This window comes from Erythrolamprus reginae, chromosome 1, assembly GCF_031021105.1.
Source record: "Erythrolamprus reginae isolate rEryReg1 chromosome 1, rEryReg1.hap1, whole genome shotgun sequence".
In the NCBI taxonomy this organism is placed as follows: domain Eukaryota; kingdom Metazoa; phylum Chordata; class Lepidosauria; order Squamata; family Dipsadidae; genus Erythrolamprus; species Erythrolamprus reginae.
Genome location: NC_091950.1, coordinates 304193994 through 304215250, shown reverse-complemented (window position 1 = coordinate 304215250; position 21257 = coordinate 304193994). Strand labels below are relative to the sequence as shown.

The following is a 21257-nucleotide window of genomic DNA, read 5'->3' as shown; positions in this document are numbered from 1 at the left end:
AATAATGGTTTAATTAGTACATAAATTTAGTATTGAACTGATCTCTTCATAAATTGTGATTTTGATAAAACATTAATTAATAGTTTATAAAGTATCATGTCATAAATCAGTGAGCATTTTAAGGTTATTAATAATTTGATTGAAAGAACAAATAACTGGGAATGAATCATGTATCCAATAGTGAAATTATCCATCATTCAATTTTAACAAGTATGGTCCTCATACTCATGTTGCATTTAATGTATATGGTGATGTACCACTTATACATGCTGACAGTACATCTTTAACTTGTTAATAAATGGCAATATATAATAAATTTCAAATATAATTTTGCTATGGAAATAGATATTATAAAGTAAAATTCATATTTAAAAAAGGAAATAATTTATTTATGAATTAAGTTAGGACTGGTAATAGTAAATTATGATGCAAAATTATTTTAGAAGTAAAACATGTATATGTTCAGTATTGAGAAATGTAGCTGAACTTTCCCCCAAAAATTTCTAAACAGACATGCTAACAAATATATTTGGCAGTCTTTCAGGAATTTATTTATTAAAATTTATACAGAACACTATTTGGGCTAAAATATAAAATAATTTCATTTAGAAACTGTATATAATTCTGAAATAATTTAGATATTTCCAATTTTTATCTTTCAAAAAGATTCAATTTTTTTTATTAAGTAGATTTTTAGAAGCATTCAGAATATTTATAAAACCATAGCAAAACTGTTCTATATTCGTTTTTCTCAACATATTTCCTTTATCATATCAATATGAATGTTCTGTCTTTTACTGCCCCTTTTTAATTCCATCTTCTTAGTTATTTCTGAATTATTTCTTTTATTCTTGTGATCTTTCCTTCATAGCGGCACTATCTTGGTGAAGCTTTGCATAAATCTATCAGCAATGTAAGTGAGTTGCACTTACAGTTTGTACGCAAGGGCATGCCTGTACTTTTCAGCTTGCATACTGGGCAATGTTGCTTTAAAATCTAACCCTTTGAAATAAAATAATTAAAATATTTATAGAAAGAAGTAACATTTTCATAAAAAGCTGTGACCTGTTTTCACTATGTCTGTATTCATATTTGCTATCAGATATCAGTTATTCTATATACTGAAAAGAAGCTTGCAGCTAATATGTTTGCATATTACATAGCCTTTTTATAAAGCATGAAGAAATGCAACTCAGTTATGGACGAACTATTATAAATCTTGGACTTCTGATATCCAATTATTGTAGCAAATATTTTACAGTCAACTTTCTTTAATATGCCATTTTTTGGTAATGCAAAATATTGCTTCAGCTACAGTATCATATATTTGCTGGTATTTTTTTCTCCATTTGGTGCAATCCTATAGATGTTTTCTCAGAAATCAGAAACTTGAGATCAGAAATCAGGAGGTATAAGTTTGCAATCTCCATTGACTGTAATTTTTGACAAGATTATAATCAGGACTTGCACTTAGATAATGACTTTGTAATTTAAAAGTAGCATACATATATCAAGAAGATTTATTCTGGCAGCCTTTCAATTTTAACTAAGATATTGGGTCATGTGAATGTTCAATTCCAGTAAAAAAATTCAAAAACATTATAATACATGTGCAATACATGTGCAATTGGTGGTGTAAATAACTGTTTGGGTTGCAGGTTGAAAAAAAAGAAAATAGCATTTCTTAATGTTATGTTAATGTTTAAGTCTGTGACTAGAGTGGGACAAAAAAGTTTGTGGCTGAAATTTTGGAACAATTCTTCTAGCTTCTAAGTGATTTAAAAAATAATCTGATCTTGAAATGGAAATCAGAATTGGCTCATTTCAAAGCCATAGCACTTTTAGCGTATTGTTCCAAAAGCAGAACTAACATTCCAATAATAGCATGGCAAGATATTACAGTTTTGTAATTTTGGCCACTGAATACACTTACACTTTTGTTTTTGGCTTAAAAATTATGCAAAGTTAAAGATATAAGAAACATTAAAAGATGCATTTCTAACCCACGTCAGTACAGGTAATTCTCAACTTATGACCACAGTTCAGCCCAAAATTTCTGTTGCTAAGTGAGACAGTTGTTAAGTGAATTCCTGCAGTTGTTACATTAGTAACACAGTTATTAAGTGAATCTGACTTTCCCATTGACTTTGCTTGTCAGAAGGTCGCAAGAGGTGATAACATGATTCTAGGACACTGCAACCATCATAAATATGAGAAAGTTGCTAAGTGTCTGAATTGTGATCACATGACCATACAGATGCTTCAGTGGTTGTGTGAAAAATAGTCATAACTCGCTTTTTTTAGTGCTATTGTAATTTTGAATGGTCATTAAATGAACTGTTGTAAGCCAAGGATTACCTGTATTCAAAATATCAACACGATTAACCCAGTTACATTAATTTGACAGGCTGCATGTTTCATATCTATTTTCATCAGTCTCTTTTATTTGTTTTGTCTGCTTGACGCCATTACCTCCCCAAAACTGGCTTTGAAAAATTTATTAGGATGTGATATATACAGCTACAGAAAGATTTGAGTTAAAGGTATTGGCAAACATTTGGTATTGAAGCTTGTGAGAGTAAAGCATTTTTCACAGATATAACAGTACTACTGGGAATATTTCTGGGCAAACATCAATATTTCATGTAGCTTCACAAAAATCAGTTATCCTTGTTCCTGTTCATTTTTCAAAAGGGAATAATAAATTTATAAAACGTTTTCTTTGGTTAAATGATTTTTTTCATGCATGTCTGCTTTCCACATTATATTCTTACATTTAAAGGGGCTGAATGTGATTTTTTTTGGGGGGGATTTCTGTTTATCCCAAAACATTGATTAAATATAAGGTATGTTGCTTGTTCACAGTAATACTGTATGTAGTTTTCATTATTAATACATTTCTATTAGGCATTTTCTTAAGAACAGGATTCATGCATAATACTGATTAGCGCTATGGAATGGCCAAATGACTATTGATCATTGGCAAAGGGGAAAAAATGGGGCATATTAATATTGGACTTCAATTAAAGCCTTATTAAATTCTAAGCTGGGTAGAATAGAACACAGCAAATGAAGCAAGGATTTATTCTGATGGTGAACATTGTTAAACAATGTGAAGAATTTTAATATTCCGTTGTGTTTGGAATTTCAACATTTAAACAGATTAGGCATAGGTATACTTTTACTATAAAAGCCACACCTTTTCTACAATAGGTCTGCATTGCATCCCAAGGTATTTTTGGATTTTAGGAGGAAATTTCCCAGAAAAATGCATGTTTCATTTAACAAGCATCAACAAGACAATAAAGAGTGCAAAACCATATTTTCCACGATCATTTCCATTGGATTAATTTGGAATCTTATAACTATAAAATTTTTAGTTTATTAATTCGATTTAAATGAAACAACATATTATAACTAGTCATCTTCCTTTTAGAATTAGGCTTTATTTCATTGAATACTTCTAGATACTCTTCTATCAAGTCTAAAGTTATTATTCTTAAACACTACCATAGTCAGCAAGAAAGATTTCTGAGCACACTTTTATTCTCCATTGGTGATGCAAGGCAGTATCATTTCCCCCTTCTGATTCATTTACTAAAGGGATATTAACTTCAAAATTTCCTGAAGTTCCATTTCCTCAAAGGCCTCCATAGCAGATACCTAGGATTCTGGGGAAATCATCTTGTTTTTAAAACCCATTGTTTCCATTTTTATTCAATAGTGAGATTTATAGCAGGGTGCATAGAAGAGGGAATACAAGAGAAACATGACTAATGAAGGAATACCCCCTAACCCTCTAGGCTTTTAGATTTTGGGAAATGTTCACGATATATAGAATTTGTTCTTTCTTCTTGCTTTAAGAAAACTATCTAGTTCTACCATGCAGCTTTCTTATGGCGATGGACTACCAATATAAACTGCTCTAAATGCTACCACAGTTTGTTAAATAATATACATTGTACAGTAGCTATTTGACAGGCTTTTAAAAAAAATCAAGAATCCAGAGGAGCCATTAGCTCAAAACTCTTTCCAACTGTAATAGAAGCTGGGTTATCTTCTGTTTGAAATGCTTTAACATTAAGTTTCTGAGGGTGCCGTCCAACCAGGCATATAATCAATTTGTCATAATCCATATATCTCATTCTCTGTGCTAATTTTAGCAGTATAGATATTGAAAATTACTGTAGTTTGCAATAAATACCTTAACAGTGGTAAATGTGTGTGTGAGAAAGAGAGGGGTGGTCGTGGTGGTGAAGATAAATGAAGCTCAGAAGTAAGCCAGGAGCAAGAAAAGATTGAGCACCCCTGCTGTAGTGGATCCTATAATTCTAAGATTTTTATAAAAGAAAACTATATGGTGGAAGGAAACTGAAATATTTATCTAGCATCTAACAAAAGGTATTGAATTTGTTACAAATGCTTTTCTACTGCACAAATAGGTCAAAGGGGTAATTTAAATTCCATATTGCCCTAAGCAATGTGCCTCTGTTGTTTTGAAGCAGCTGTATTCTAGGAAGATGGTCTGTGCATGTGTATCTCCAGACAAACCTCTTTTGGGACCGGTGATAAAGCAGCTCTGCATGCACATACATGTGAGGAAAAAGTCCTTGGAGTACCCACATCCTCCTGAGAATACTGCTAACTCAATATTTCAGTGATGAATTCTTTGTTCACACTATTGCACTTGACAAAGTGCCTTCAGAAATTTTGCTGTAATACAGGTGCTTAGCATTTATGTTACTGTATCTTGTAAATGAAAGCACAATAGAAATCTTAAATCTGAATTAACTTGCATATTAATCCTTTCATTTATATATAGGGTATCTGTACCTTCACATAATTATTTTTGAGTTCATCTGTGTTAAATAATATTCTTGTTAACTATTTGGCATTATGATCTTCATAATAAATATTTATAGACCTATGAAGTATAATGTTTGCAGTGATCATGTGATCTAAGTTTAATCAGTTTGTCCTACAGTTAAGCTATTTGAAAGCTGATATACTATGAATTTGACTAGTAATAGTACCTGTGATGTTTACTAGTAATTACTTTATGTGAACTTTTTCAGAGTGGCAATAGCACCATAGTAATATTGAAACATTACACACTATTGTAATGTATATTCAGGTTTTGATAGAAAGAATGCCAATTGGATATAAAAGCAGTATAGTTCTTCCTTCTGATCTCAGATAGAAAGAATGCCAATGGGATATAAAAGCAGTATAGCTTTTCCTTCTGATCTCAGCTGCAGTACTATTATTTTATCCTAATCTCAATCTCTAATATGAACTACCCATCCTGAAAATACCATGTAAGATCTGTACATTACTCTACATGGCTAGCACATCACTCAATTTAAAACTTAAGTTTTAGGAAATTATCTAGAAAGGTGTTGGTTAAGCCACAAAATTATAATATGAAAATAAGGAATTACAAATTAGGGGGATTATATATTATCTTTCCTTTCAAAGTCTGAGGCATTGTACATAGTACTTCTACTATTTTACTGATAAGCTTGTGAGTTGAATTTGATTGTCAGATAATATCAAATGTACAGTCAACTGAGCCACATGTCTAAATAGCAATGTGAAGCTGGTTGTCCTTAGTCCATAGCTGAACACACCAAGCAGTTCTATCTATCTATCTATCTATCTATCTATCTATCTATCTATCTATCTATCTATCTATCTATCTATCTATCTATCTATCCACTTTCTCAGTGTCCTAAACAAAAGTCTGACGTTTAATTTCTTTAAAAGTTATTACTAATTTACTCCAAAAATAAGATTGCAATCCCAATTGAATTCATTAGAATTCCTACCTAAGTAGGTGTATTGAAGATTTTTCATCTATTATTTTTATGAAGCAATCTTTTAAGAAGACTTTCTGTAACTGTAACTAACAAGCTTTAGATATTAAAAAAACCTGAGTGCTTTGAACTTGACTTGGATATCTGAGCATTTCACAGACAGTTGGGGAGATACAGTTTATAGAATACAAAATGGTAATCTTTGTAGCAGTTTATAGAACACAAAGTGGTAGTCTTTATAATAGTTCTCCTATCTTTTGTATCAGAAATGTTTGTTTCATGTTAACATAAATGCTGAACATTTCCTAAAAGAAATGTGCTATTAAACAATATATGGCAGAAGATAAAGATGCAATATTTTAAATGTTACAAAATTTCTATGTACATTGTACCTTTCCTCTAATATCTCAAATTATAACTCGGATTGTAGGTGTTCAGTGGACTAGTTACATATATGTTTATAGAATTCTGTACTTTTCCAAAATTAATCATAATCTATGAATTTTATTCTGATATTTCTGTGTCATTTTGCTTTTCTGTGAATTAGATCACTCTGCTAAAGCAAAACCTAGAAATGCAGCTTTCACAGTCTCAGACAACAATGCAACAATTGCAGGCACAGTTTAATCAAGAGCGGCAGAGACTGACTCAAGAAATTGAAGTAATGGAGGAAGAGCATCAGCAGAGACATAAGTCCATGAAAGAAGCACATATCCTTGCCTTTCAGAGCATGGAAGAAACAAAAGAACAAGAGCAAAAGGTGTGTTCAATGGGGGTTGGTAATATCACAGATTTTCAAATGAAAGGCCACAAAAAAAGAAACATGAAATTATTTTTATTATTTAATTTTCATTTTGAACATCCAAGGGACCCTCACCTATTTTCATCTGCAGTTGTCTTAGAAACAAACCATTTTGCTAAGTAACATCCAGAACACAAGTGATTTGCTGCCTAAGATAGGGAAGTTACAAATAAGATTCCATAAGATAAAAACCTATATGTAATTGTAAGAATATTCTCATACTGATTTACTTCCCACAGGAACTTGAGGAACACTTGCAACAGAAGTATTCAGAAGAACTTCAGGACCTAAAAGATGCAAACCGACAAACTATGGATATTTTCAAATTAGAAATGGAACAGGAAGTGCAGACTCTTCGCTTTGAATTGGAAGACGAAGGGAAAGCAATGCTTGGTACTGTACTGTACTTTCATGTCACAATTTAAAATGTAAGCTTTGATTTAGAGGGCAGATATAATTTGCTGCCTGATACACAATGTAGGAATTTGGCTTTAGTTTTGCTAGCAATATAAAATGGTTTGCCATTGTCATCTTATGGGCTGTTTTTCTGACTTTCAAGCTACTTTATAGCCCTAGGATTTGTGGTTTTCAATGTAAAACCTTTTTTGAAATAGACCAGCCTTCCCTAGGTCAGGGGTCTGCAACCTTAAACACTCAAAGAGTCATTTGGACCAGTTTCCCACAGAAAACGAAACACCGGGAGCCACAAAACATGGGTGGGCATGGCCAACCCATTGTCATGGCCAACCCATTATCCCACCAAGTCATATGACACTCCCTCCAGCCATGCCTACTCAGGTTTTCTGGGTCAGTGTTTTCTTTTCTATGGGAAACAGATACGTCTGTCTCCCTCTCCTCCATCTCTCTCTTTCGCCATCTTTCTCCCTCTCGACCATCTTCCTCTTTGTCCCCCTTCCTCTCTCTCTACTTCCCTCTCTCATCTTTCACCCTATCCCTCTCACCTCTCTCCCTCCCTCCATCATCTCTTTCTCTCTCTTCCCCTCTCTTTCATCTCAACATCACTTATTCCTCATGTAGTAACTATCATCTCCAGTCATAGTCATTAAAAATCATAGGAGCTATATTTCATCCTTTATAGAGAGCATCCTGGAGTTTGGGAGAAAATATTCTGATGTGAAATGCTAAATGAAGAATAAATAGCAAGACATGAATTGTTGTGTTACAGATTTTATAAATCCTTGTCAGGATTTTAGAGGAAATACTCTCTCTTTCTCCCTATCTCATTCTCTCCCCCCCCCCTCAATCTCTTTCCCTCCCCCTCTCTCATTCTCTGTCTCTCTTATTCTGTCTCTCTTTCTCATTCTTCTCTCTTTCTTTATCCCTCCATCCCCTCCTTCCTCCCTCTCCCCCACCCCTACTTCCCAATCCCCACACCCAGGGAATAACTAAGGAAATTCAGCCACATTCTTTCTGTTTCTGGAAAGATACAAAAATAAACCTTGCGTTACAAAAGGAGTGACTCTCGGTGCCACGAGGTTGCCTCAAGGGGAGCATACAGATCTGAATCTCTCGCTCTCTCACTCTCTGACTGCTTGACTGCAGCAGGAAAAGGCAGGCAATCTCTCTTTCTCTCATATTTCTCTTCCTCCCTCTATTTCTCCATCTCTATCTCTCTCTCTCCCTCCCTCCCTCCCTCTCTCTCTTGTGTGTGTGTGTGTGTGCGTGCGCGCGCGCGCATGCATGTGCGCACACACAGGCATGCAAATCTTAAACCATTTCCCAAACAGGAAAGGATTGGGAATTTGTTTGGCTGATGTTGTTTTCTCTTCTTCTTTGGGTGCTTTTCACCAGATTTAAATAGTCATTTTAGGTTCTCAGATAAATAAAGCTCTTTCACCCCCCTGCTGTGGATCCCTGTCAGCTGGCTTTACACACACACATCTTTCTCACCTGCCCTGGGTGATGGATGGAGACTCCTTCTGTATTCTGAGTAGAAGTGAAGTGCCCTTGTTGGGAGATTTTTCTCTGTGCTAAGTTTAAGACTCACTTATACTGCCAAGCTTGGGCCGATTATTTAGTTTTAAATGAATTGGATTTAGTCTGCTGTATTTTATTGTTTCTTTCATATGTTGTAAGCCACCCTGAGTCCTCGGAGAGGGGCAGCATATAAACCCAATGAATGAATGAATGAATGAATGAATGAATGAATGAATGAATGAATGCAAAAGCAGCAATGGAGAAATATGGGGAGACACATGACTTTCTCCACCCTGAGACATCGGCTGGGGCATGTCTCCCCATATTTCTTCAGCTTCCTCCATGGCTGCTTCCTGCTTTTGCACTTAAACATACTACGGAGAAAAGTCTCCCAATAAGGACTGGAAAAAGAAGCAAGTAGAGGGGCACTTTCTTCCCACTCTGGAATATGGAGCGAGTCTCCATTCAGCACAATCGCCCTTCTCCGGGCAGGCAAGGAGTGAGGGGGAGGGGAGAGGTCACTCAGTGTTGGGATCATCAGACAGGGAACCACAAGAGAGAACCCAAAGAGCTGCATGTGGCTCTAGAGCTACAGGTTGCTAACCCCCATCCTAGGTCATCTGCAATTTGGATTACATACATACAGAGTACAGAATATAGAATAACAGAATTGGAAGGGACCTTGGAGGTCTTCTAATCCAACCTTCTGCTCTCAAGTAAGATTCCATACCATTCTGTATAATTGCCTGCTCAATCTCTTCTTTAAAATCTCCAATGATGGAGCACCCAGAACTTCTGGAGGCAAGCCATTCCACAGGTCAATTATTCTCACTATCAGGAAATACATCCTTAGTTTTAGGTTGGATGTCTCTTTGAAACCATGTAGGTTTTTAAGATGAAAAATGGCAGTATTCCTGTGGGTATTCCTTGAAGAGTAATTAATATATCATACTTTATAATATAAATGTGATACTATAATTCAATCTTTACAATTGTTATGATTTATCATCTCTTAATCAAGTCAATGACTGCTATAAGATTTTTTATAAAATTTTGCATTGCTAAATAAAGCTTTTCCATAGATGTTTTAGATAGATGCATTCTGTTTTCATATTCTGTCTCTCCTTTTTCATTATCTTTGATAATAGTAGTTTCTTTAGTGTTATCTTTATATCTGTCTTTTTTTCACTATCAATATCAGTGCCTCATTTCAACAGAAATAGAGCAAAATCAGACCATAAAAAATAGGGTGAAGTATCCACATCATTGGAGAAACTTAAGGTTTGCAAAAAATATAATAAAATTTCAGAGAAACAAATCACTAAAAGAAGTGCAGTGGTGATTGTTCAATGTCATAAGGTTGAATATTAGAAGAGAATACTGGCTTAAAATGAAGACAATGGTTTGCTTGAGCCTTTCACAGGTTATATAATTTATTTTCATTGTATGATTCGCTTATCTGGTTGCTATTATCTCTCTGAGCTTGGTTATTTTCTTGTAGACATTTCATTACCTAAACTAGATAATGTCATCAGGACTAGCACTGATTATGTTACCTAGTTGGATAATGAAATGTCTGCAAGAAAACCAAGGTCAGATAGTTCAACCCTGATCTACAAATATTCTTTTTTAATGGCTATAATTATCATCATCATCATTATCTTCTTTGGATTATTTTTGTTTCTCTTTTTGGAATATATAACTGATGTCCTTTTAAATATTTCCTTGCTGATTTGAATGTGCGTGGTACAAAATATTGAGTTGTAAGTTTTTTAAATATACATATATAAAATATATACGTGTTGTGTAATTATCCTGGAAAATAATACAACTCCCTGAAAAAGGAGCACTCTTTCCAGAAATATGAATTATATTTCTCGTCTAATAATATCAAGATAATAAGGATAAATCAGAAATTTAAAAATACGTCATCCTTTATTTTGATATTTTGCCTGTATGAATATTTTTCCAAATTCATTAGTGTTCTACACAATTCTTTTATAGGAAGTTCACATACTTGGATATGAACAATTTTACTTCACATTTTGAAATTACTTTCTTGCTTGAGTAACACCAAATGTTTTGAAGCACAAAAATAAATTGAAACTATGGATTGCAAACACTATAAATATAAAAGGCACAATTTTGGTACTCTTACCAGGGAGGCATGTCTTCAGAAATTCAACTCAGTCAATAGAGCAATAAAGCTAGAGTAACCCAACCTGGTTTCTCCTGTCAATTCAATGGAGAAGCACTAGAGGGTTTTCCCAACAATAGCTGGGAAATAGTAAGGAAATCAATGAGCAAATTGTGCCATTTGAAAGAAAGCATTAATATATGATGCAGTAACTATATGATAATATGTATACCCATTAAAAATATTAAATATTTTGAAGTCTTTTTTAAAATACTTTATTTTTATCTCTCAGCATCTTTGCGCTCTGAACTGAATCATCAACATGCTGCAGCAATTGATCAGCTTAGGCACAATCATCATCAAGAAGTAGTAGCAGCTAAAATGGAACTTGAAAGAAGCATAGAACTCAGCAGGCATCAGGTACATATACACTATGCCCTAAAGATTATAAACATATTTAAAACTACTTTTTTGATCAAAAAGTAACAAAAATGCTATTTGATCAAAAATTGATATACTGTATGTTGTTTGAATCACTTCCCAATTAACACATTAGAATTTAATTACATCATATGTCCAGCATTTCTTTGATATTTTCTGGTCTTTTAGGACATTGGCATCGAGCATGGATTGATGTTCACCACTGCTGTAGTTGTTATATAATATAGCTAGCTCATTGCCTTTTAAATTTCATTGTATTGCTTTTGCATTTAATGTCTAGGCTTTACAACCATATATCAATATACACTCATTGTAAATTAGCATTAAATATGTTACTATGTTGCTTTTGAATGAAGCATGAAATTGTCCAAATCCTGTAACCACATGCTGCAATCGGACCAATCTATTTGGGTCTGATTGAGAACTTCTTGACTAAGTAATTGTAACTAGTATTCCAAAGAGAAGTAACAGAATTAAATGACAGCAGCACCAAATTATCAAACTTGAAAATGAAGAAGTTTGGCAATAAAATATTCCCAAACTTTGCTAATAAAAGTTGAAAATCACAAATCACAAAAGGTTGGCAAAATGAAGATCCAGATTGTCGGGGGCAATTTGCTGACTCTAAACCACTTAAAGAGGGCTGTAAATCACTGTGAAGCGGTATGTAAGTCTAAATGTTATTGCTATTGCTGATTGTCTGTCTACCCACCCACTCACTCACCCACTTACCACCATCCCCATCCAAATCAAGAACCTGCATCTTCATTCTGTACTGCCCACTTCCTTGTTTTACTAATCTAGGGTACCAATCCCATTATTCTATTAATTTATACTCTGTAAGCTGCCTTGAGTTGCCAGGGGTAAATAGGCGGCAGTATAAATTTGTCTTTTATTTATGTATTTATTATTTAATATTTCATTTGCCATTCAACCATTCAATCTCTACCCACCCATATTCTATTCCCTCTCTTCAGCAATAAAGACTAAAACAGGATATAGACTCAGCAGTTTTCAACCTGAGTGTTGGGATCCCTTTGGGGGTCAAACAACCGTTTCACAGGGGTCTCCTCACATCATAGAAAAAACCAAATTTCCCATGGTGTTAGGAACTAAAGCTTCTATTCTGACACCTTGGAACATATTTTTACAATCCGACCAATCAGGCGTTTACAGTGGGGGGGGGGTGTCCCTCTGACCTTCATGCCAATCAGCTTAAAGCTCTATTGGGAGAATTTGTGCTAGATGTGTGGTTGGGGGTCACCACAACATGAGGAATTGTATTAAGAGGTCGCAGCATTAGAAAGGTTGAGAACCACTGAAAGATAGTTGCATAAAGAAGAAAAAAGTGACAGGGAAAAAAGGATAAGATGATACAAGGAAAAAATAAATAGACAATGTTTAAGCATTATCAGAGAATTAAATTGAACAAGCATCTCAAACACCAGCCAATTATTGTGCTAATCCTTGAGATAATCCATCTCTTTCAGCAGCAAATCCACAATAATTTACACCAGAACCTTCCAGAAAGAATGCACTATATATTTTATCCTAATGTCTGTAGGCCGAAAGCCTGAATTTTTATGATTAACTTTTCACTCATATGATGCTTCTACAGGAGAAGAGCTGTAAGTGATTTCTTTTCCCTATTCCTTCTGATTACCTGAAAGAGATTGGGGATGGCAGGAGAAATCTGTATTATTTGTTAGTTTTAGGAACCGCTTATGGCAGTAAAAGTGTCTGCTAAAGTAAAGAGAACTTTAGATCAAATCAGATATTTTATCTGGATCTAAACATCTTTGTTGAAATATGTTTTGGTGCTAAATAAAGGTGAAGACAGAATAACAAAGATAATATATTAATTGTAGATTTATATAACCAAACCTTCCGGACAAATAACAGAAAACCTGAATTGGAGATCAGGCTTGGTAGTCTCTCTAAGTCCAGGGGATGAGAGGGGAGAGCTTATGTTGACTGAAAAGAAGCAAGCACAACTCAGTCTTAAAAGTCAATTGCAATCGTTCGGGAGGCCGCCAAGAAGCCCCCCGGCTGTTTTAAAAGGTTACAGCCGGGTGGCGGGGCTTCTCAGCGGCCTCCTGAATGCCGAACCCGGCAAAGGTTCGGGTTCGGGAGGCCGCTGAGAAGCCCCACTGCCCGGCTGCCACCTTTTAAAATAGCCGGGGGGCTTCTCGGCGGCCTCCCGAACACAGGCGTTTCTGAGCTTTCTGGCAATAAAACAACATTTTGGTGCAGTTGGTGCAGTTGCTTAATTTGGCCACCAGGTGGCGCATTTTGGATCTGGCTTGGAACTGAGCCAAATTCCTGAGGATAAATTGAACTGGGTATTTTCTCAATTTGGCCACTGGGTGGTGCTGCACCTAGTTCCTTGAATGCTAAGGAATGCGTGACCTCATCAGACTGTTTTTGGGCAGATGCCATTTTTTGCCTTTGTTCTGGTAAACCACATATTTCTTCTTGGCAAAACATTAATTGCATGCTTGTTATCTTATCAAGTATAATCTGTTTCCTCATTAATTTTGCACAACAGAAATCAACCAGTTTCTTCTTAGGCTGTGTTAAATCATGTGCACTCTTGTCTAGCTTCAATTGTAAATCTGATAAACATATCTGCATTTCTTTAATATCAAATCTTAAATCATCTGCTAAGATTTTTACAGTCTGCATATCAATACATTGTAAGAAGGACTGACATTCTTGTGAAGCTTGTTCAGAATTCATTATTAACACCTGGTTCTCATTAACTTTAAGCTTAGAATATTTGGCATATTTTCTTGGTGATAAGGATTCAAAACATTTTCTGTTTCTTCGATACAGCATTTTAAATTAGTTTGCTCGCTTCGCTCAAGACTCAAAACATTTACTTTCATTTCAGAGTTGTCCAGGGACACATATTGTTTATTACAACATTTTTCTGTCTGCATTGCTACTGGACTAATATTGCTTGCATGATTCATTAGAGGATATTGTTTTTCACAGAGAAATGCTTTTTGTTTTGCAGAGAAGTTAGGAACATCAGGGACAGTTTGACTGTCTTTTAATTCTGGCAAGCAATAAATTTTTGTAAAAGAGTCATTGTTAGAAGCATCATTGTTACTCACATTTTGCTGAGCTCTATCTGGAATCAGAGATAAGATTCTTTGAGAAGGAAATTCTTGTGCCATAAAACTTTCTGTAGCAGCGTCTGCATGTGCGGAGGTATCCATTTTTTTCCCCAAAAAGCAGAGAAGTTATCTTTGCTTTACGGTGCAGGCTTTTCGCCTGATTTAATTAAAAAATAAACAAACCATCGTCTCTGCTACCATGTCACGATGGAATTTTAATTAGGGAGACTCGGCAGACAGGAATCAAAGTAAAAACAAACTTTATTTAGAAAGAAAATAAATTGTGCCAGGAGCGGCACTTATCAAGTAGCCGTAACATGGCTGAACACAGAATGGAGAATATAGATTGGAATGTGCCTGCTTACGTAACCAGGCGGATGTGACATGTAGGAAAGATATGAATTGTGGGAGTGATGTATGAGGGGGTGTGATCAGAGAGGAAACACACATTAACTCTTTAACTACTGAGTGTCTCTGTTGGCTGGCAATTCTCAGCGTGACAGGGTTCAGGAGGATGCTGAGAAGCCCCCTGGCTGTTTTAAAAAGTGACAGCGGGGCTTCTCAGCGGGCTCTCGAACCCGAACATTTGCCTAACTTCTGGGTTCGGCGTTCGGGAGGCCGCTGAGAAGCCCCGGCGCCCGGCTGTCACCTTTTGAAACAGCTGGGGGGCTTCTCGGTGGCCTCCCAAACACTGAACCCGGAAGTTTGGGTTTGGCGTTCGGGTTCAGGAGGCCACCGAGAAGCCGCCCGGCTGTTTTAAAAGGTGACAGCTGGGCGGCGGGGCTTCTCAGCGGCCTCCCAAACCCGAACTTTTGCCAAACTTCCGGGTTCGGCATTCGTGAGACCGCCGAGAAGCCCCGCCGCCCAGCTGTCCCCTTTTGAAACAGCCGGGGGGCTTCTCGGCGGCCTCCCGAACGCTGAACCCAGAAGTTTGGGTTTGGCGTTCAGCGTTCAGGAGGCCACCAAGAAGCCCCCCGGCTGTTTCAAAAGGTGACAGCCGGGCGGCGGCGGTTTTTTGTGGGGGGGGGGGTTTCGTTGCACGGATTAATTGATTTTACCTTGTTTCCTATGGGAAACAATGTTTCGTCTTACGAACCTCCCCCGGGAACCAATTAGGTTCGTAAGACGAGGTATTACTGTATATGTTATATGTGGCTCAAGACAATTCCATTCCACTCAATGCAACCAAAGCAAGCCAAAAGGTTGAACATCAATGATTTCAATATTCTGCTTTTAAATACAATCTAAACTACTAATAAGTAAACAAAAATATTTTAATGGGGGAAAAACCGAGTATGTTTTTCTGCAGAAATGAATATACTATGCAAAACTATTACAAAATGTTATTTGATTATTAATACTTGCTTATTAGGAGAAAGAATTTATGTGCCGAATATCAGATGTACAGGATGAACTGAGGCATCGAGACCGTCATATATCAGAATTGGATAAGGAAATACTTGCTTTGCATGAAAACATAAGTGCATTAACTAAGGAACTGGAGTTCAAAGGGAAGGAAATTCTACGAGTACGTAGCGAATCTAATCAGCAAATTAGGTATGAGTATTTATGATATAAGGTAACAAGTTCTAATTAATGCAGTTCCTAAAGCTGATAAATAACGTTTTTAAAACTTTACATGGAATATTTTAGGTACTCAAATTCAAACTGCTGTACTCATCAAAGTCTAATATTGATTAATGTAAAACTGCATTTGGGCTGGGATTGTCTATCATATGACATTGAACATTATTCTAGACATTAGCAAGTGGAAAAGGCTATTTTGACCATTTAAACAGATTTTGTTTGCTTTTCATTATTAAAGCATTAAAGGAGATGAAAAAAATGATAAAAATAAGTTAAAGGTTAGAGAAGTACTAATAATTTTTCAATAATCATATCACTGTGCACAAAGCCTTTTCAAACACCATTAACGAACCCAACTGATATAAGAATAACTGTTTTTAATATAAAATGAAACAGGCTGCATGAACAAGATTTAAGCAAGAAACATGAGAAAGAGCTGGATGTCATGACAGCTGACCACATCAGAGAGAAACAAAGTATGCTGGCAGATTTTAATAAGACCCAAGAACTGCTCAAGGAAATTAATTCAGCTTTGCAAGTTTCGTAAGTTTTATTACCTTGAACAATTTCATATACGGGCTGAGTGAAATAATATATAACCATTATCTGTTTCCAATTGATATTGGAGAGGCATAGGCTTGTAAAAGTATATATAACTGAGAAGCTTAGTATATTCGCTACCTTTGATAACCATTTCAACAAACATGCAGAATTAAACCCAGGGGGAAAAGTAAGAAGACATCCAATTCATACTTCCACTTAACCTTTGTAATATATTAAGTATTGGAGACTAATACAAAATAAAAAGACAATAGGCATTCTCATAAAATAAATCTGTTGTTAGGTCACCCTAGATTATGCAGTTCAAGCAGTTCTACACACTCTTAAATATTTGGAAACTTCAATTAGTTTCCAAAATGCAGCAGTCAGCATATGTGTTACGTCTCCTGCGGGAGAGCAGCATTGGCTGCTGATTTGATTATGGGTCCAATTCAAGGTGTGGGTTCTCACCTTTAAAATCCTACATGGCTGGGACCATATCTACTCGATACACTAGAATGGGGAGGCAGGAAATGCTATGGGTCCCCTCTCTTAAGGAGTATGGGTCCCCTCTCTTAAGGAGGTCCATCTAGCACAGTGGTTTTCAACCTTTTTTGAGCCGCGGCACATTTTTTACATTTACAAAACTATGGGGCACATTGAGTGGTGGGGGGGCGGCTAAAAAAAGATTGGACAAAAAAATTATCTTCCTCCCTTTCGCTCTATTTCTCCCTCTTTCCCTATTTTTTCTCTCTCCATCCCTCTTTCTCTCTTCCTTCTTTCCTCTTTTTTGCTCTCTTTCTCTCTCCCTCCCTCCCTCTGTCTTTCTCCCACCTTCCCTCCCTCTCTCTCTCTCGCTTTCTTTCTTGTTCTCTTTCTCTCTTGCTTTCTTTCTCTCTCTTGCTTTCTTTCTCTTGCTTGCTTTCTCTCTTGTTTTCTATCTCTCTCTTTCTCTTTCTTTCTCTCTTTCTCTTTCTCTTGTTTTCTTTCTCTCTCTGAGCTTCGCGGCACACCTGACCATGTCTCACGGCACACTAGTGTGCCACGGCACACTGGTTGAAAAACACTGATCTAGCACAGTGATGGCGAGCCTATGGCATGGATGCCATAGATGGCACACAGAGCCATATCTGCTAGCACATGAGCCATTGCCCTAGCTCAGCTTCAATGTGCATGTGTGTGCCGGCCAGCTGATTTTTGCTTCACACAAAGGCTCTGGGAAGGCGTTTTTGGCTTCCTGGAAGCCTCCGTGGGATGGGTGAGGGTGTTTTTACCCTCCCCCGGCTCCAGGGAACCCTTTGGAGCCTGGGGAGGGCAAAACACGAGCCTATTGGGCCACCAGAAGTTGGGAAACAGGCCGTTTCTGGCCCAAAGGACCTCCGTGGAGTGGGGGAAGCTGTTTTTGCCCTCTCCAGGCATTGAATTACGAGTGTGGGCACTCACACATGTGCGATAGCACGCACCCACACTCTTTTGGCACCCGATAAAGAAAAGGTTCGCTATCACCGATCTAGCAGGATCAAGAAGGGCCATCTTCATGGTGGCTCCCTCTCTCATCCCTGCAGAAATAAGATTGACCTATACTTTTAAAGTCTTTCACAAGGCCTTGAAGACATGGTTGTGCCAACAGGCCTGGGTACCCCAGAGTGATAGAGAGCCAATTAAGTGGCTTGTTTTATTGTTGTTGTTGGGGGGCGGTGGGGGGAACAGTGTTGTTTTGGTATTAATTTTTCATCTTATTAGCTGCTCAGAATCACAGAATGAGTTGGGCAGCTATTTTCTTTTAAAAATAAATAAATACCACCATTTAATACATCCTTTCATTAGGACTGAACATTACACTAAAGATGCTTGGTAAGCCTCTTATTTTATTTTTGTGCCTCTGGTTAAATTGATGCAATATTTTTAAAACTAATAACTCCCATATTGCATAATGTTTTTTATATTAATGGTTTTAATTAACTGTATCTTCCCACAAACATCTATGCCAATGTCTGACTCTTACAGTACATTTCTGTGTTTCATGTTTGTCTTTGTAATGTTAATTTCATTACACTGAAGCTATGACTTCTAATTAAGTTTCCAGTTTACTTTCCCAATTATTAAGTACCTCCTTATCTTAAAATAGTCTACATTCTCATATCTTTTTGGATACTTTTATTATTTGAAAAAATTGTAATGTCTTTGGGAAAAAATGCCAACTAAGAGCCTTTTAAAATTCTCAAGTGTTATCGTTACTAATAATTATTGGATATCTTTACAGTGCAAGGAAATAATAGATTGTAAACTCTTGCCCAACTCTTATTCATCTGAGTCTGAAGCTTAGAGAATAACATGCTAGCAAAGTTAAATAGTTCTTTGTATAGGTCTGCTTCTTTTAAAATACTAAGATTTTATTTGTAATGAAATTTGAACTGACAAACTGCCTGAAATAATACTTTTTTTCTGTTTAAGCTTTGTTTCTTTTAATAAAGAAGCATAGAGATTTCTGTAAATCAGAACAATAGTCTAAATCAACAGACCCCAACCTTTCTAGTTCTGCAGACTGGTAGCAGCAGAGGTGAGGGAAGAGGAGATGGTTTTCTATATGTGCTTGTCACTTGCCCAAATGGAGCTTCGTTCACTCCCACACATGCTTGCCACTTACATGTCCCAAAGGTTGGGGAATCAGGTTTAAACTACCTTTTCAAGAGAGGATAAAATATTTTGTTCAGTATAATCATACTTATAATAAAATATAATGAAATCAAAATTAGTTTTACAACATAATAACCCAATCTTAAAGCAGTAACTTTGGAGGCATGTCCGCAAATAAAAGCTGCATATTTTAATGAAGTATAAAAGTATTTCATAAAAGTTTTTAAACTTTCCAAATATAGTCTGTTCGAAATTAGGGAATAAAAAAGTTCCATTACTATATGCATCTGGCTGATAGAAAATATACTAGGTAGTAGTAAACCTAAGATGTTCTAGGATTAAGTTTGAGGAAATAGTGTCAACAACTTTTATGAATGCTGAATGACAATGAATTGTCAGAAAACCTGATTAAAGTTATAAAGAACTTTTAAACCCAAAGAAGAATGTCAAATTATGTATACAGTGATCCCCCGATCATTGCGGGGGTTCCGTTCCAGGACCCCCCGCAACGAGCGGGTTTTCGCGAAATAGCGCTGCGGAAGTAAAAACACCATCTGCGCATGCGCAGATGGTGTTTTTACTTCCCAGCAGCGAGGAGCCGAAGATTGGGGTTTCCCCGCTGCCCACGCAAACTCCTCGCTGCTGCCGCGCCCGCCACTCGCCCGCCCTGAAAGGGAAAGCCCCCCCAGGCCGGCTCCGATCCCTCAGGCCGGCTCCGATCATTTTAAAACAGGCGCGCCGCTTCTCCGCTGACTCCTAAAGCGGGGAAGTTCGCCAGGAGTCAGCGGAGAAGCCCCACGCCTGTTTTAAAACGATCGGAGCCGGCCTGGGAGGGCTTTCCAGCAACCCCCGAGCCCGGGTTGGGGGCTCGGGGGTTGCTGGAAAGCCCTCCCAGGCCGGCTCCGATCATTTTAAAACAGGCGCGGGGCTTCTCCGCTGACTCCTAAAGCGGGGAATTTCGCCAGGAGTCAGCAGAGAAGCCCCGCGCCTGTTTTAAAACGATCGGAGCCGGCCTGGGAGGGCTTTCCAGCAACCCCCGAGCCCGGGTTGGGGGCTCGGGGGTTGCTGGAAAGCCCTCCCAGGGCGGCTCCGATCGTTTTAAAACAGGTGCGCGGCTTCTCCGCTGACTCCTGGCGAACTTCCCGGGCGAAGGGCGAAGGGCGGGCGAAGGGCGGGTGGCCGGGCGAAGGGCGGGCGAGCAGCGAACGGCGGGTGGCCGGGCGAACGGCGGGCGAGCGGGTGCTGGGGGGGGCTTCGCCCTCCCGCCAGCAAGAGGGGGAAGACCCAGGGAAGCCGCCCAGCAGCTGATCTGCCCGGCGCCATCTACGCATGCGTGCCCATAGAAAAAAAGGGCACGCATGCGCAGATGGTGTTTTGACTTCCGGGTTGAAAAATCGCAAATTAGCCTGTTCGCAATGGTCGGGGACGCAATAACCGGGGGATCACTGTACTAAGAAAAAGGCAATTGATAAGTTAATATATATTTAGCATAATACAATGTGAACCGTCTCTTGCATACTCTGCATCAACTGGGATTCATAAATTGACACTAATCGAGCCAGATACTCTATTCTAAACTATATTTCCCCTAGGGCATAGAGCAAGTTGGCAAAAGGTCTTCTGCCTCTATTAAAGTCATTTGAGAGAATAAAATCTAGCTTTCAGTATATACTGTATACCCTATTCATTTATATGGCTGTCCATCTTTCAACCAGTTCCAGATAGCTACCAATTAAAAGACATATAAAATTATTTTAAAACTATAAAGCACAGCCAATTAAAACATTAAAAGCAACAAAAACGTGATGTGAATCAGTTCTAATGTGTCCCAGCACTTGGGAGAAACCGTGTGTGCGCGTGTGTGTGTACACACACACACACATACAGTATATACATACAGTATATGAAACCCCATCAGAAAACTGATTCTTCAACTGCATCCTTTGTCTCTTAGAATCTATATAATAGTCCAAAACCAGATAGCAATCTGAAAGGTTAATTCAAAAGGGTTAACTCAAAACTTTCCACAAATTCAAGGCTGTTTTTTTGGTCTTTTCAGTATTTTTTTGTAAAAAAATTCCACTCACTCCTTTAATGCTTCTCCACTGTCTTCACTGTCTTTTTAGAACTTTTCTGCAATTTTCTTAATTTCTGCTTTCATTCTTTGGTGTTTTGACTGCTTATATTAACTTGGTTATTTTAAGTTGTTAGCATGATACTTTCTCACTCATTAGTTG

At 37.4% G+C, this 21257-nt stretch overlaps 1 protein-coding gene across 4 annotated transcripts in view; it reads left to right on the top strand.

Moving 5' to 3' along the window:
- FAM184A (family with sequence similarity 184 member A) overlaps positions 1-21257 on the top strand; it is a 68046-nt gene that overhangs the window by 38424 nt on the left and 8365 nt on the right. For all 4 annotated transcript variants that reach the window (XR_011557418.1, XR_011557416.1, XR_011557417.1 and 1 more), the window contains exons 10-14: positions 6364-6576; positions 6858-7011; positions 10986-11113; positions 15629-15813; positions 16240-16386. Coding sequence is in view for 1 of the 4 variants with exons in the window: in XM_070733433.1 (XP_070589534.1) it covers positions 6364-6576; positions 6858-7011; positions 10986-11113; positions 15629-15813; positions 16240-16386 (827 nt within the window). In the remaining 3 variants the exon portion in view is untranslated. The remainder of the gene's footprint in view (positions 1-6363; positions 6577-6857; positions 7012-10985; positions 11114-15628; positions 15814-16239; positions 16387-21257) is intronic.